The 17,647-nt window shown below is 33.9% G+C and overlaps 1 protein-coding gene across 3 annotated transcripts; it reads left to right on the top strand.

Annotated features, from left to right (window-relative positions):
* The first annotated feature begins 987 nt into the window (after positions 1-987).
* LOC112770672 (succinate-semialdehyde dehydrogenase, mitochondrial) lies at positions 988-13,656 on the top strand. 3 transcript variants are annotated; one of them, XM_025815010.3, is made up of 20 exons: positions 988-2,168; positions 3,301-3,414; positions 3,669-3,768; positions 4,626-4,674; positions 5,266-5,353; positions 5,860-5,970; positions 6,169-6,231; positions 6,605-6,715; positions 7,158-7,223; positions 7,306-7,383; positions 7,500-7,577; positions 7,958-8,024; positions 9,294-9,379; positions 9,523-9,555; positions 9,662-9,694; positions 11,332-11,432; positions 11,936-12,021; positions 12,193-12,299; positions 12,394-12,471; positions 13,399-13,656. In XM_025815010.3, the coding sequence occupies exons 1-20, from the start codon at positions 2,037-2,039 to the stop codon at positions 13,435-13,437; spliced, it is 1,620 nt and encodes a 539-aa protein (XP_025670795.1). In that variant the 5' UTR covers positions 988-2,036; the 3' UTR covers positions 13,438-13,656. The 3 variants fall into 3 exon arrangements, with proteins under 3 accessions (XP_025670795.1, XP_025670797.1, XP_025670796.1); XM_025815012.3 differs by lacking the exon at positions 988-2,168 and adding an exon at positions 2,688-3,134; XM_025815011.3 differs by lacking the exon at positions 988-2,168 and adding an exon at positions 2,825-3,017.
* The last annotated feature ends 3,991 nt before the right edge of the window (positions 13,657-17,647 follow it).

Raw genomic sequence — 17,647 nt, 5'->3', positions numbered from 1 at the left:
CAACAACCCGCATAGAACCCGCCCCACTTCTACCCGTGGGTAGTAAAACATTGAACCCTAATCCGCCCCTGCGGGTACCCGCCCCGCCCCTATAATTATTAAAATCCAATAAATAAAATTAAATTTCAAAATTTATATAACTATCATCACATACATAACATAAATTAAAGTAAAAAATTTAAATATGATACAATATTATTATACATATTATATATTAAAATCATATATATTATATATAGCGGGGCGGGTATTACCTAAACCCGACCCCGCTCCGCCCCTCTCAAGAACCCGCCCCGCTAAAAACCCGCCCGGTGCGAGGCGGGTAATTACCCGCCTCGAGCGGGTAGGGACAGGGTGGGTACCCGCGGGTTCGGGTGGTATTGCCATCCCTAGTGGTTATTGTAATCTAAAAGTTGTATATGCCCTTCTCTTTTGGTGTAACCTTCATTTTTAGGATTGGATACCTTATGACTTTGTTGTGGTATTAATTTTCTAGACAATGTAACAATTAGCCTTGAATGGCAGCACAATGCTATGACTACTTACTTTGATTACTTATCCTGTTTATAGCTTAATCTTATAGCAACAGTGATATTGATTAGTTTACAATATTCTACAATGCCAGTAATTGAGAGTTTGGAGTTAATCTTAAACAGCACTAATCAAACATCTATTCTCATTCAATCCATCCAAATCGATACACCATTACATTTCAACAGGATTATGTTTACTTGGAAATACATATCAAACAACAAAGGATCACATTAATCACAACTATCATAAACATAAAAATTATTAGCAGTTTCAAAGATCTAACTTCAGCTTCCAAGCTATCCAATCTCCATGCCACCTTCACCCTCCATTCATCATACTCACTTTCAACCTGCAATTCAGTTCTAGAATCTTTCTTTGCACCACCTTCAACCACTGCTTCATAGTCATCATCATCAACCCACTTAAAGTAATTATAGTGACTGTCCTTTTGCAAATTGATAAATCAGAGAAGAAAACAATGATGACACCCAATAACACAGAACAAGATGGAAAAACTTCAACTTTTTCAACACAACTTACCCGGTACCTTGGACATGCATAGAATAATCTATCTGGGTTCTCTGCTATCCCAGATTTTTTTATCATAGTCTTCAACTCGCAGAAACATGCTTCCTCGTGAGTCTTCTTCCTCATTCGCATTGAAGCATTGGAACCATTATTGTCGTGCGACCGAAGAGATACACCACCACTACGACCTCCATTTCCTATCTCCATCCTCCCAGCGACCCAACAATTCTAGCATCTAGCCAACTGTGTGGCTATATGATTCTAGACCGCGACTTATTTTATCATCGTATTTAGGATTAGGGTTCATCATCCAAGGAACTGATTTGATTTCTTTAAACGAACTTACCTTATCAGCAACCCCAACATCCACGTAGGCGTCAGCCACCCAGGCACTTAACGGACCACGTCACCCAACGTTAGACAGCTCAACGGACGAGATGACGGAAGGACTAATGTGGTCATGTTCGTCATCTTTCGGGGACCATTTTGATTAACTTTATCATTTGGGGACTCATATGGAGATCGATGTATCTTTCAAGGACGATTTTGACTATCAATTCATAATTCTACAAATAAAAAATATAAAATAATTTATAATGGTACTCTTTGAATTTTTAGTGACTTAAAGTCTTCAATAATTAAATTACAACTAAACTTTTTTGCAGTTTATGTGAGCCAATTGAGCTATCTTTTATTTTTTAAAAAAATACTACTAATTTTTTTATAAAATACATACAAAATTATTTCCTTTAGACTGTAAACGAAATAAGAGAAGAGTATTTATTTCGATAAATATTTTTTAAATTATTTATTTTAGTAATTATTATATTTATTTAATTTATAAAAATATAAAACCCTGCGAAACACGGGTCCCTGCGCTAGAATTATTATATAGCAAGCAATGAGGCGAGCACTTGTTGTGCAATTTGGGCAGTGGACTGAAAGAGTGACGATTGGCACTGAAGCAATAACTAATGGCGGTTTCGTTCGCAGCAGTGAACCTTCGGACCATGGCACTCCGATCATCATCGAAGCTTCTCCGTCGTTCTTCCCATCTTCTCCCTCCTATTCACATGCAGCATTCAGCTCCTCCCCTCACTCGAAAGGTAACTCCCCTTTTCCCCCAATTGCTTGAACCATTTTTCAACGTGTAATGTTACCCTTTTTATTGTGTGTCTGTGCGCTTTACTTTCTTTTATTATCCTTATTTATATTTTGAGCTTATTTGGAAGGTTAGAAATTAAAATTTATTCAAAAGTTAAATTTTTTTTTGAAACAACTAAATAATTTAATTTTTTTTAAAAATGTTAATTCTTATTTCTTTTATTTATATATCAGGCCAAAATATATTATTAGTTATAAAAATTTATAATTTTTTTTATTTATAAATAAATCATTTTTTCAAAGATACATCAAATATTATTATTATTATTATTATTATTAGAGAGGACAAATAGGTCTATGACCCTTTGTCCCGCGGACATTTTCGTCTCTGACCAATGAAAAATACTTTTAAGTCCCTTACTTTCACAAAACTTGGACGAATCAGTCCCTGACGGAGACATTTGGACGGATCAGTCCCTGACGGAGGTATTTGGACAGAGGGACTGGTCCGTCCAAGTTTTGTGAAGGTCAGGGACTTAAAAGTATTTTTCAATAGTCAGGACGAAAATGTCCGCGGGACAAAAAGTTAGGGACCTATTTGTCTTTTTCTCTTATTATTATTATTATTATTAATGCTTTTAGTTGGTTTGTTTTTCTTGATAGTCTTTTATTGAATGGGACTCTGATTAAAAATGAAAACTGAAAAGCTGTTTATAGGAAGGGTGATAAGCTTGAATTGGATTGTGCAGATCCGCCCCCGCCCCCCCAAAAATTATTACTTTGAAGTTTGAACTTGGTCCTCCAAAATAGTGTGATGACTGTGGTCCTTGGATAATAAATGCATTAAAATGGTAATTTGGTATCAATTTTTTAGATGAATTTTATGTCAGTGTTATTGAAGGGTTGTTTTGATGGATTCATTACGGAAGGACCAAAAGTTGGAAGTTGCATCTTTGAATCCCAAATAGGTGTCTATTGTTCACTTATTATTGTGTATTATATTTTAGGATTTGTTTTTTTTTTCACGTATGGATTTTTTGTATTTTGGTGCCAGAGTAAGAGTTTTCCAATGGCAGATGTGTGTGTGCATAGATTTTTCATAGTTTGGTGCCTGAGTAAGTTTTCCAATGACAGATAAGCATGGATGCTAGGAGCATCGCTTCCCAGCTTAACAGCTCTGGTTTGTTGAAAACTCAGGGTCTAATTGGAGGTAAATGGAGTGATTCCTACGATGGGAAAACCATAAAGGTAAATGGTATAGCTGCTGTTATTTTATTTTAGTTTTTCCCCTTATCTATTTCTCTTTTTTTATGTTTGAAGGCCTCTAATTGTCAAAGTAAAGGGAGGTGGAGCAACATGCACTTTCTTTTTATTTTGTCAATTCTTATTTTTTATCACAATCTAAGGCTGCAATTTAATACTCTTTCTCTTGTCTAACTCTAAGTTCCTTTATTTTGATAGTGGTATTGTATAAGAATATCATATATTGAATGCTGTGGCAGGTTTATAATCCAGCAACAGGTGAATCTATAGCAGATGTCGCATGCATGGGCGGAAAAGAGACAAATGATGCGATTGCTTCAGCATATGATGCATATAGATGTATGATACTTGAGATTGTGCAAAGTTGTCAAATAGAACTAATATAATGTTGTAACAAGGTGCAGAATATATGTCTTTACTTAAGATTGTGCAAGGTTATCAAAGAGGTTAGGAACTGATGTTTCTTGTCCAACCTAATGCTAATTTTTCCAAAAATATATCCCTTTGAGATTGTTATGTTAAATGATAGTAACAAGTTTGGGACAAGTAAATGATCATTCTTTATTTATTCTTTAACAAGAGCTTGCTGGCCTATCTAGATTAATATCTCTTGTTATTATTGATAAGAACATTTTGGTCAATGTTGATTATAAATGTAGTTTATGTTGTCTATCATCTAACTCAATGCTTTTTTCCTCTTCAAAGTTCCCTTTGCTGATGTTTTAAATCATAGTTGGTGAAAATGATGAACTAACTAGTATTCAGTATTCTTTTCTGTTGCTGGTATACTTTGGATTATTGACAATATTATAATGACTATGAATTTTAGTTCTTTAGGAAGCCAAGATCCATCAAGGATAAGACAAGTCTAATGGAGGTTTTCTTCGGATGTCTAAATGCAATTTTTTGTTGTCGAGATGTCACTAGGTTGACACTTCTAACTAAGGCCTTTATGAGATTTACAATGGGGTTAGGTTAGATAAGGTGGCTGTTTCCCCCAAATATTTGCTTCAAAGAAGGTACAAAGGAACATAAGAGCATAGAAAGATTAGTAATGTAGGGTTTCCCGTTTTTTTTCCAGTGTGGAACCCTTCTCCTGGACAATATATTATACTCTAGCATTTTTTTCTCTCCCTTTCTAATAAAGTTCCTTTATCTAAAAAATTCACATTTAGTTACTAAATTTTTCTGTGTAGCATGGAGCAAAACCACTGCTGCTGAGAGAAGCAAACTTTTGAGGAAATGGTATAGTTTTTCTCTATTAATATCAAGAACATGCTTTTATGAACATATTCAACTTGGACACTGATATATATATATATATATATATATATATATATATATATATATGTATGTTTGTTTTAAGCTTTGAGACCATTTACGCGTTGTTGATGTAATTTGATTTAGTCATTTTATCGATGAATAAACATTATTTTTTTAGCACTGTGTTGCGGTATCAATTCATAGAGTTTCTGCACTTAACAGTTTTAGCTTATTGATATTTATATTAATCATCTTGTAGTCGCTAATGTTATATAGAACTCTTATTAGGCCCAAGAACTGACAGCATTAGGTGCCCTTGCAAATGCAGATAATATAGAAAAGGGAAGTAGTTCCTGTGTGCATATGTATGCTCATATATACCTCAATATGGATGATACTTCAAATCATCATTGCACTATCTTTGTTAAAATTATACTAATTATTGACATGAATGAAGCTTGCATTTGGCTTCATCCATTGCATTGTTTACATCATGATGGAAGTTTTCTGAGTAGTAACTCTGTCTTGATAACTTCTACGGTTTTCTGAAATTTTCTCCTTAATTCTTTTAAGGTATGATTTACTAATGGCTCATAAAGAAGAGCTTGCTCAACTTATGACCTTGGAGCAAGGGAAGCCTCTTAAGGAGGCTATGGGTGAGGTACAGGGTAGACAATTTTTTGTTATTTTCTTGGAATTTAGTCATTGTGTAATTTTTGAATTGCTATTTTGTTTCCTTATTTCTCTTTTTCCTAAGTTGAATTTCAATGATTCCTTTTCTTAATATTTCAGGAGAAGTACGGATTTAAATGTAGAATTAGAAGTAGAAGTAAAGCTAGAAGTAGAAAAATATTTTGCATTTGAATGTAATTGATCTTCTATTTTGTTAAACTGTTTGGATATGGTAAAATGGAAGTACTATTTTGAAGATAGTGTGAAATGTATATTTGAAATTCGTGCTGCTGCTCTCTCTGTTATACTGCTTTTACTTTTGGGATAATTAGTTCGCAATCTGCGTACAAATTTTCTGGTTCTTTTTTGGAGAAGCATTAAAATCGTTGGAAGTATTCTCTAAAAAAAGTATGAACAAAAGTACTTTTGGCTCCTAGAGATGCATAATGGGCTTATTTATTTGGTCTATGTGTTAAAAAGTTTGTTGTTTTGTAGGTAAACTATGGGGCTGGCTTTATTGAATTTTCAGCTGAGGAGGCTAAACGCATATATGGGGATATAATTCCTGCTCCTATGTCTGATCGACGGTTATTTGTTCTAAAGCAGGTAAACCTGAAAAATGATTGCGATTTAATGCAAATTTAATGTATATGAATGGTGTAATGTTGGCAATTTTCCTTTTTTAATTGACTTTCATATTGGAAGTTCAGGAAAAGACTTTGCTGTCTTTTAAATATTCAGAGACTGTTTGCATATTAATGACATGGCTTTATTTTATTTATTTATTTTTTCTGCGATTTGCAGCCTGTCGGTGTTGTAGGTGCAATCACACCATGGAACTTCCCCCTGGCTATGATCACACGGAAGGTATGTCGAGTTGAATCTTTAGAGGGTATTTTGTTTTCTTTTTTTTTTTTTCATTTCTGTTGTTCTGTTCATAATTATAGAGATATCCTCTTGGTCTCGTGTTTTTCTTTGCCAAAGATCTTTTAAGAAAATACTTGTAATAGGAAATTTGTTTACGCCATTTCCTTCACAAAAATTTGAATGGCAAAAAAACAAAATAAGAAGATGCCCTTTTGTTAATTCTAAGAGAAAAGTATTGATTGAAAATGAAACCAAAAAGCAAGATATACACCCTAGAGTCTATATAGATAAGAGTTTGACCATTTTAACTTTTGAGTGATTTAAGGAAGTGAATAACATCCATTTTGCCATATCTGTATTTATCTTTTTTCAGGTTGGTCCAGCTCTTGCATGTGGATGTACAGTGGTCATAAAGCCCTCTGAACTTACACCTCTCACTGCATTAGCTGCAGCCGAACTTGCTATTCAAGCTGGAATACCTCCGGTAGTTTCTTATACCTACTTTACTTGGTGTATAAATTTTAATTGTGTATTTGGCTAATTGGCTCTATAATTTTCCCTTTGGATAGGTGGTAAATTTGTATAAAATTTATGTAAAATTACTTTGGATGCATGCCAAATATACTAGTGATATTTGTTTGAAGTTTATCAGGATAATTTGGTACCAAATCTACTTTAGTAAAAAGTATTATTTGAAGATGTGAGATTATTGTAGTTTCCCTGCATATTTCTTCAAATCTCCTTACTGTACTTAACTCTATTGTGATATTTTGAGTTCCATTTCAATACATACTTGAAGTAGGTCTGCAGAAGAGAAATGCAAATTTGGCTTCCTTTTATGGCCATAGTCATCATTAATTTCCCCCATAAATTTTGTTTACTCTGCTCATATTATATCATTCTAATGATTGTGATTAATGATGTAGGGTGCTGTGAATGTGGTTATGGGAAATGCTCCTGAAATTGGGGATGCTTTACTTGCAAGTCCTCAGGTTCTGTCAGCATGAGATTTTACAAACATATTATGTTACAGGTATAATTGATCAGCTGAATGAACTTTTCAACCTTATTTAGGTACGCAAAATCACATTCACAGGCTCAACAGCTGTTGGAAAGAAATTGATGGCAGGTTCTGCTGAGACAGTAAAAAAAGTACGCTAAGATGTTCAGAAGAATTTTTTCATATAAAAGATCTAGAAAATTTTATTCAAATGGGTTTCTACCCAACCTGATATAATATTTATTTATTTATTCTCTTAAACTTTTAGGTATCTCTGGAACTTGGTGGCAATGCACCATGCATAATTTTTGATGACGCTGACATTGATATTGCAGTTAAAGGAACTGTAAGTTAAAGGATGAAATACATGTTGGTTAAAATGATGATTTTGTTTAAGCTGTTATTTGTATAGATATGATGTGTCTGATCTGGCAACAAGGACTGTATGTAGTGCCTGATCCTGAGACATTAAAGTAATAACTCTAACAGTACTGGATAATTCTTGAATTCTCTATGTTGACTAAAAAATAATCTAGGAAAATATTTGAAGTGCAGAAGTGTAACAGCAGTGCTCTCATTTGTAGTTGTATCTGCTAACTTGAAAATTGAGGGTTGGCCTTCTTTGGTCCCACCTCTTTCTGTTATGAAGATATTAGTGAGCTCAACATTTTTTTTCTTTTATTTTTCTTTAACTTTTATTTTTTTTCCAACTTCTTTTTATTGCAGCTTGCAGCAAAGTACCGCAATAGTGGACAAACATGTGTGTGTGCGAACAGAATTCTTGTGCAAGAAGGTTAGATTAAAATAATAGTCTGTTCAAGAAGGTTAGATTAAAATAATAGTATTGTCAATATCAACATTATAATTGTTTGTCTGATGTGCCACCTCTTAACTCTTCAGTTGACATGTGTTCATGATTTTGAGTTTATGTCTTCTTGTTGGATATCAAATACTTTGGTGTCTCCAAAATACTTGCTTTAAGTTTCTTCTTCCAACTTGACGAAGTCTTGATAATGTCTCATACATACTAGAAAGTACCATGTATATCTCATATAGATGACATTAGATTTCTTTACGAGATTCAGGCAGAGCATTTGTAACCTTTCTTATTCTAAGTTTTGATCTCATAACTTGGACGTGGAATATTGTGTTGTTTTGATTAATGTCTGATTGCAGTGCGTAGGCTTCTTGTTTGTTATTTGGTGCAAGACACCTGATCCTTTCAGAGGGATGTCTCTCAGATTTACGGACAGATTGAAAAGCATTGCTCTTTTGATTTTCATTCATTCCTACTTTGTATTGAAGATTTCTTGTCCTCTGTAGTATTTGTGTAACAACTGGTACCTAACATGGAACAAAACAGCAAAACAGAGTGGAAGAGTGAATCAAGATAATCTCACTCAGTTTACTGATATAGATGAAAGGTAATACAAGAAAGAAAAGATAAAGGCTGTGATGGTAAGAGCTGGCCTTACTCTCCTAGCCTAGCCTTATTGTCTTTCCAAAAGTCTACCTCTCTCTCCCTATTTTGCTGCTACTTATACTCTCCTCGTTCCAATCATCAAAATCTGTTAGAATCATCCCTCCTGACCCTCATTCACGTTTTCCCCACTAACAGTGCCATGTGGCAAATCAGTTACATGAATATTCTCTTCCCTAGTCTTTCCTATTCTACCCTCCACTCTCTTCCTTCTTGTGTAATGTAAGGGCAGAAGAGAAATTTGCTTCCCTTTAGGATTGGAAGCTTCTATTCTTTCTTCATTCTTACTTGGGTATGTAACAGTTTGTAATATCCTTCTGTTCTGGTTAATAATGCATCCACTTTTATCACCGAAAAAGGGGAAAAAATTGTCTTAAAAAAAAAAAAAGAGAACAGTATATATGGACTAGAAAGAAGCTGCGCATACATTCCTATATGGAAACTTCCTCTTATTAGTACTGTTAGTGTACTCCTATTGATTGGCTGTTTCTAACTCAAATCACTCTGCAAATGTGCATCTAGGCATGTTATTTTGCTCAAAATTTATTGCTTTACCTTATTTAGTGAAATTTCTCTGCGAAGGTATATATGATAAATTTGCAAAGGCTTTGATTGATGCTGTTCGGAATATGAAAGTTGGGGATGGTTTTGGTGAAGATGTTGTTCAGGTAGTTATTATTCATTTTCTGGATATTTACTTTCTTGCTTTCCATTTATATGTAATCTTTTCTAGTTTAGACTTTTGGAGTATTCATGCCATATGGTTATATTTCTGCATCATGACGTAACCAAATTATCCATCTCTAAACAGGGCCCTTTGATCAATGAAGCTGCAGTTGAAAAGGTGTGTTTCTTTTAGTGTTTCAGCATCTTTTATGCATTGTTTCTGGATTTCTCCTCTAACTCAGGAGTTCTGTCCCTCATGGCGTGCTTTGTTATTTTCCTTACAGGTTGAGACCTTGCTTCAAGATGCTACATCAAAGGTTTGTCATTTGTGCTATTCCTCAAGTTTGATTCTCTCTACTTAATTCCCCAATCTATTCGAACATTCTTTTAACATAATAAAGATGAGAAAGTTAAATAAACGCTACTGTTAACTATCAACCATGCTATGCCACCTGAAATCCCCTATGGGTTATTTTGTTCATGAATTATATATATAACTGAACATTTTATCTGCCATAAGGCCATTTTATGCCACTTGAATGTTTTCTGTTTACTTTTTTGCTATTGTGATCTATGCTTGTGCAACATCATCAAAACATTAGTGATGATGTAATGAAGTCATTTACGTCTCTACTTAATAGCTTAAGCCTGAATTGGTTCCAGACATGGTATTACATGTCTTAAAGCTTTCGTAACCAAACATTCTAAAGTAGAGTACATACTGTCCCAACCCTGAAAAAAAGGTCCAATTTAAGCAAATAATAAACATGGCTTATGCATTCCAAGCTTAATTTTTAAGGTCTCTTGTATGAAGGAACACGTTCAATATATAACAAATCTATTCACGTTCCCTCAATTCAAGTTATTAGGAAAGTTATATCTTGATTGTAGAGTTTGCTACCTTAATAAGATAATTCCATTGCGTTATATCAGAAACCAGTTTCAGAAAATACATTTACATTGTGTTCCTTATTAGTGGCTGTGGCATCTCCTAAAGCCTTTTTGGCCACATAAGTATACAGAATAGAAAGAGCCAATTTTTATTATTTATTTGTTAATAAAGTATACATTTGTCTTTAATGTTTTTGAAAAGTTTCAAAAATGCGCCTAACTTTTAATTTGATTTAATTTTGTCTCTAATATTTGAAATAAGTTTCAATTCTATCGTTATGGTTAATATTTTGTGGTCAATATTTAATCAAAAGTTTTTGACCAATTTTACCCTTTAATCCTAAACCCATCACCTCCAATCTGACAAGAAGAAGCATACTTCAAACCCTTTATGATTTTGAAGCTGAAACCAGTGGTGGAGAGGGAGACGACTAGCCAATGAAAGGAGGTGAGTGGGTGGAGGTGATGACTGCAATGGTGGCGACTACCAGTGAGGAAGTGAGGCGATGGCTAGGAGTGCAAGGACACGGGTGATTAAGCAAAGTGAGAGGGAGTGATTAAGCAACAACTGCGACTGCAATTCGAGAACAAGGGTGGAGGTGCGACAATGACAGTAGCAAGGAGTTTGACGGTGTCAAGTCAGAGGCAGAGAATGTAGTTAGGGTTTTTTTTTTTGGGGGGGGGGGGATGGGTGAGGTGGCGGTGGCTACAGTTGTGTGGGGTAAGGTGAGGTGGTGGTGGCTACAGGTGGTGTGGGGTAGGGTGAGGTGGCAGTGGCTGCATTTGGGGTGGGGTGGGGTGGGGTAGTGGTGAGAGTTAGAGAATAGTGAAGGTAAAATTAAAACTTAATTCAAACTTTAGGACCAAAATTAAATCAAATGAAACGTTAGAGATATTTTTGAAACTTTTGAAAGATATTAAGGACAAAAAATATACTTTTCCTTTAGTTTTTGTATTCAAGTGTACATGTATCTTTAGTGTTTGGAAAAGATACCAAAATGGACATGTCTTTGAGATTACAAAATATAATAGCTCTGATTATTCAATTCATTTTTATCTTCAGGGGGCAAAGGTAATGCTTGGGGGTAAAAGACATAGCCTTGGATTTACCTTTTATGAACCAACAGTTGTCGGTGATGTCAACAGTGATATGCGCATATCAAGGTAAGCATTTAGAGATGCTATATAGTGATTCTAACTTGCTGCTAATTAATGTGATATACTGTGTTATGACTAGAAACTGATTTAAATGTTTTAATGAACTTTTGGACTAGTTATAGTACCCTCAATAACATACTTTCAAAAAAGCAAATTTTGTAGGTGTTCCATTTCTATTTGCTTTATACTTTTTGGAGAAAATTTCCTGAGTCTCAGATATATCAAGTGATTGGAATGCTTTTCTTCATTTTGTGTGTATGCGTGCATGCTCTCTTATTTGTGTGAAGAGGATCTCTTGTCCTCCTTTGTTTTTCGGTTTTTACACTGTATATTTCCGATCATTATCTCAATAAAATTCTTTTTTCATTCAAAAATTTTGGGACTAATTAATATTAACATCTGGAGCCCATAGCTATGATTTGTTATGTATCAATCAGCTGGGATTTTATTGAAATTTTTGTTCAACTGTGTACTTGTCAAATCAACCAAATGATTTTTTCATACATCAGAGAGGAAGTGTTTGGACCTGTTGCACCCCTTTTGAGGTTCAAAACCGAAGAGGATGCTATCCGAATTGCCAATGACACAAATGCAGGTTCGTGCAGTTTCATTTTTCAGTTTGGTTCTTTCTACTTCCTGGAAGGATTTTATTGATTTGTTTACTTATTCCCACTTTTACTGTTACGTCTGCTACATTTTCCTATATCTGGTTATTGATTCAACATTGACAATTTTTTGAACATGGAACTTTTCTGCACATATGAAGGTTTGGGTTCATATGTGTTTACAAACAGTATCCAACGCTCATGGCGTGTTGCCGAGGCTCTCGAATATGGACTTGTTGGTGTTAATGAAGGAGTAATCTCAACTGAGGTGCATCTCATTCCTTATTGAATGAGATTATATGGTGATTGTATACATTGTTGTTCTACTAATGAATTTTACCTATGTGTATTTGTTGAAGCAGGTGGCACCATTTGGTGGTTTTAAACAGTCGGGGCTTGGAAGAGAAGGCTCAAAGTATGGGATGGATGAATATTTGGAGGTAACTATAAATTTAAAGTTCCAGTATTCTCATTTGCAATCATTTGACTTTTTGAAAATGAAATTGCTACATAGTTTATAACAATTGATTATACTTAAATCATTGATGTCCTCTAAAGTTTGGAAAAGTAAGTTTCAATTGTGGTTTAATTAAAACAAATAAATACATAACAAATATAAACGAGGCAAGAAAAGGCATACTTAAGAATGAATTTTAGTGTGGTGGTGGGCAGTTACTATTAAATATTAATGAGTAAAGTATATTTTTTTGTCCCTGGTGTTTGCGATTCTTTTATCAAAAATACCCCTAACATTTAAGTTCATTCAAATTTGTCATTAACGTTTTCGATTTGTTTCAAAACTACCCTTGGACGTTTTCAATTTTATCCCTAACATTTTAGATGGAATTAAGGCTTGGGAGTGATTTTGATGCAAATAGAAAACGTTAGGGATAAAATCGAATGAAATTAAACGTTAGAAGTATTTTTGACGTTAGGGGCAAAAAGCATATTTTACCTTTTAATATTAAGTGCTATATTGTATCTTGTTACATGTTTTCAAAATTTTATGAATGAAATATGTTAATAATAATAATAATAATAATAAAATTGTCATTGTTGTTTTATAAGCATAAAACAGTATGGTGTTTTTGTAATTAGTATTAAACATACAAGTTGATAATGAAAATGAAAGAACAAACCCATTAGTCCTTAAACTTTAATTTTCTTATATTCCTATTGCTGCTTTCAGAACCTAAAGAGTGTTGTAATTGGTGCTGATATTAGACCCTTGTTAAACATGGATGAATTTACGTCTTGTGATGTTAGTGCTTCATGAATCAAAACAATTGAAATTCTACTGAATGTGGTAAAGTCTAAACTATTACTCCTATGTATGAAGTTGAAATTTTTCCTTGCTACTTCTCCAGATCAAGTATGTGTGCCTGGGAAACATGAAGAAAGAATAAACTATAACGGGCAACTGTCAAGATAAATGCTGTGGTCTTTAGCCGCGCTCAGCGGCAGTTCAAGTGGATTTGAGGTTTTGAAGGAGGGTTTACCGTGTAATTTCTTTATTACAGTAAATGCGTGTAACTAACTGCATAGTTGTTCTGTATAAATAACTCAATAAGTGCAGGCTTGGAAAGGACATTTGGGTTGGTAAATCTTCATTTTCTTTGGCGTCATTCTTGTCTTTCCCGTCTCTTTACCTAATGTCTTTTAGAATATTACAAGTAGGTCTGGGGGCACGTGGTTCGGTGGTTGGCAATTTTTTTTCCTTTTAAATTTATAAGAATATTGTTCGTAAGAATCCAACTCCCAGGAATATCTTTTCTGGTACAGTATTATAATGGGAATAGATATTGTCATTTTTATTGATAACATAACCTTTTTTTTTTCAACAAATTCATGTAAATATACAATAAAAAAATTGTGTGGAGTGATATTATCAAAAACAAAAGTAGCAATATCACTCATGATGAGAAATGTTAAGAGGTTTAGGATTTTTTATTAATATTAGTCAATATTTTAAATTATTTTATTTCTATATTATTAGAATTCAAGAATTAATAGTTAGAGTTTAGAATTTAGTCTTTAATGTTTAGAATTTGGTTAATTGTTGGTTAAAGAAGTCAATATTGGTGGTTTAGGAAGTTAAATTAGAATTTTATTGGACCGAAGATTATATTTTTTAGTTAAGAAAAGGTTCACTAAAAATATTTTATCACATACGATACATATGCTATTTATAAATTTAGTAAAAAAATACATTTATTTTAACCAATTTGAGTTAGTCAAGTGGTTACTTGTTTGATTAAATAAGTGTGGGGGATTTGAATTTTGTTTTATATATATAGTAATTTATTAGTCTGTTAGATTGGGGAATACTGTGAGCAATAAAAAAAATATTCATTTTGTACCCATTTCTTCTTTTTACTAAAGAAATTTCCTAAATAGAATCCCTTAAGCTGGTCATTGTTCTGGGGAAGGAGAGGACTCCCTGGGTGATTAGGAAAATAGCTCTGTAATGACTAATGATACCATTTTTTTTTTGGTCTTGACTAATGATACCATTTTAAGTTTGCTTTGGCAGTTAATGATACTACTGTATATGGCCTGCCAAAAAAAAAAAAACCTTGAACGCATTTTACGGGTCAAGAAAAGCTAAAACTTGTGCCTAAATTATTTGGTGGGAAAAAAAAGAAAAGAAAACAAGTGTACATAAGTAATTGTCTTCTAGTTCACCATCTGGTTAGTTGTTTAACTAGCAATCAAATTAACTTGGATTCATCCAAATATAAAAAGCTAAAGAGATAAGTAGCCACTTGCTTGCAAGTGTCGACCATGACATCCTTATTCCTTAAAAGAAACGGAAGAGAAAAACAAAAAGTTTAAGAAAGAAGAAACGTTGAGTAAGCTCCACGTATTGGTTAAACCACGACGATCTCCCGTTAATAGACCAGTCTTTCGAATTGATTCTTTTTAGAGAAAGATTAGCAGGCTAATAATTTTGATTAATTTTAGCTAACATTTTAGATTAATATTTTATTTTTATACTATTAAAATTAAGTTTAAAGTTTAAAATTTAGAATTTAATCTTTAGTATTTATTATTAGAGTATGTATTAGTGGATTAGATTAGAAAGTAAAGTTTGTTTATTTTCTTTTAAGTCACCAAAAAAAAAAAAGATTAGAAAGTAAAGTGTATTAGGTTAATATCAGTATAAATATGTGTATATTAGATTAAGTAATACAGAAAAACACAGTTCCTTTAAATATGTGTTTGTAACTTGTATTTAGAGCCAATTTTTCCAGTTTGTAGCAGCAACTTTTTCTTTTCTTTTCGATCACCTTCTGTTGTTGTATTATATCATCAGCCCTTCCAAAAGCTTCTCTACGTCGTTCTGAGTTGAACGAACAAAACACCACCAAAATCTAACATGACATGCGCTGTCATGCACTGCTAGAATCACTGTCGCCGAAGTTGCTGCACTATCATCATCATTCTCACCACATCGTTTTCTCACTCATTTTTGGCTACCTTCCTAACGTCTTTGAGCAACTTCAACCAAACTATCGTGTTCGCTACTCTATTCCGAGTCCAAAGGACCCAAGATCGTTGTCGTCGGAGTCCTGACGCGCCAGTTGAAGTTGCGGTGGGAGAAACGATTGGAAGTCAGAATCGAAATGGGAGTTACTGCTCCCTGGGCACTAAACGCCAAGCCTGGTGTTTAGCGCAAATAATGCGGATCAATCTTCACCAAAGGAGCATCTTTAGTGGATTTGACTTCTAATTATTATATATTATTTTGTTTTAAGTATTTCTATTCCCAAATACAATCTTTGGGATTTAGTAATTATTAATTCATTTTAGTTTAAAACTAAATTAAGTTAGATTCCCTTCGCGGGGAGGGGGGGGGGGAAGGGATCTCTTCTCTCAGACCTCATTCCGCACTTTCACACTTTGGAACCTTAGTTTTCTTTCTAAATCATGAGCAACTAAACCTCATTGGTTAAGGTTAGGAGCTCTGTTTATTCCATGGATTGATACAATTACTACTCTATTTTAATTAACGTATTGATTTAGTTTTAAGGATTACTTTCGTTCTTCATCTCATGAATTTGAATATATTGGAAAATAATTCTCATTCTACATGAATTCTTGTTGATTCTTGGAAAAGTTATCACACTTGAATACTAGGTTGAAAGTAAATTTCTCCTAAACTGCTAATTATTTGGAGTTAATGGGATACGCCACATATAATCCTCTTATATTTGGGTAATTAGGATTTTTGTGGCTAATAAACTAAAATTGAACCTAATCCTCTAGTCTTTATTAAGTGACCAAGGAATTGACAGTTGATTAGGTTAGAGGAGACTAAGTCACTAAGGAATTAGGGTTTAGTTAATTATAGTTTGCCATGAAATGAATCTTGCATGCTTAAAAATAGTTGGTAAGAAATCTTAATCCGGAAGAGTAAACAACTCCGAAACCTTGACTATCATTTCACATATTTCTTACACCAATTTCACTTTTTGCTTTCCGAACTTTTAAATTTCTGTTTAATGCGTTTGACCTTCAAAACACCATTTTCTGCATACCCAACTAAGTGATTCATTTGACCATTGTTGCTTGATTCATCAATCCTCGTGTGATCGACCCTCACTCACCTGAGGTATTATTTGGTATGACCCGGTGCACTTTCTAGTTCAGTTGTGGACTTTGAATTCCGCACCAGATGTAAGGTCGGAAGACTGTTTGAACTTTGAAATTTTCATGTTCCCTCTACCACAAACCTTTGTGCTGTTTCTCCACCATCCACACTTCACTTATGGAATCGTCGTCTTGCTCATAGTTCATTAAAAAAAATTACGTCCTCTCGTGTCTAAGGGAATATTAGGATCGATCAATAATGAGTCTTTTGATTGCATTTCTTGTCAAACTACAAAACAACCATCTTTATCCTTTCATAATAATTCATCTCTTGCTTGCTCTTCTTTTGATCTTATACACTCTGATGTTTGGGAACCTGCTCCCACAATTTCTATGGGGAAGTTTGATATTTTGTTATATTTATTGATGGTCATTCACATTTTACATGGGTTTATTTAATTTCTAGTGGGCATGAATTGCCTTAGATTTACATCAATTTTGCTGCTATGATTAAAACACAATTTTCCAAAGTCATTAAAGTTTTTCGACGTGATAATGCAATGGAGTACCGTGACTCCAAACTTTTGAACTTCCTTGCTCCACATGGCACTTTGTTTGAATTCTCTTGCCCTGGAATGTCTCAAAAAATGGTAGAGTTAAACGCAAACATCGTCACATTCTTGACTCTGTTTGTGCAATGCTTCTTTCCTCTTCTTGTCCTGAACGTGTTCGGACTGAAGTTGTTCTCACTGTTGTCCATGTTATCAATCCTCTTCCTTCCTCTGTTCTAGGTAACATCATTCCTTTTGAGTGTCTATATAATACTTCACCAGACTATAGTTCACTTAGAGTTTTTGGTTGTGTTTATTTTTGTTCTCCTTCAGCTCTATGAACATACTAAACTTGAACCCCGTGCTCGCCTATGTTGTGTCCTTAGTTATGGAACTGAACATAAAGGTTATCATTGTTGGGATAATGTCTCTCGCCGAATCCGCATATCTCGTCACGTTGTATTCTAGGAAC

Source organism: Arachis hypogaea, chromosome 18 (assembly GCF_003086295.3).
Source record: "Arachis hypogaea cultivar Tifrunner chromosome 18, arahy.Tifrunner.gnm2.J5K5, whole genome shotgun sequence".
Taxonomy (NCBI): Eukaryota; Viridiplantae; Streptophyta; class Magnoliopsida; order Fabales; family Fabaceae; genus Arachis; species Arachis hypogaea.
This window is presented reverse-complemented; position numbering and strand designations above follow the sequence as displayed.

Coding starts and splice junctions, on each gene's coding strand:
- LOC112770672 (XM_025815010.3), top strand. CDS start 2,037: ATGGCGGTTTCGTTCGCAGCAGTGAACCTTCGGACCATGGCACTCCGA. Junction 5,354..5,859: donor TTAAGGAGGCTATGGGTGAG/GTACAGGGTAGA, acceptor GTTGTTTTGTAG/GTAAACTATGGGGCTGGCTT. Junction 7,224..7,305: donor CTTTACTTGCAAGTCCTCAG/GTTCTGTCAGCA, acceptor AACCTTATTTAG/GTACGCAAAATCACATTCAC.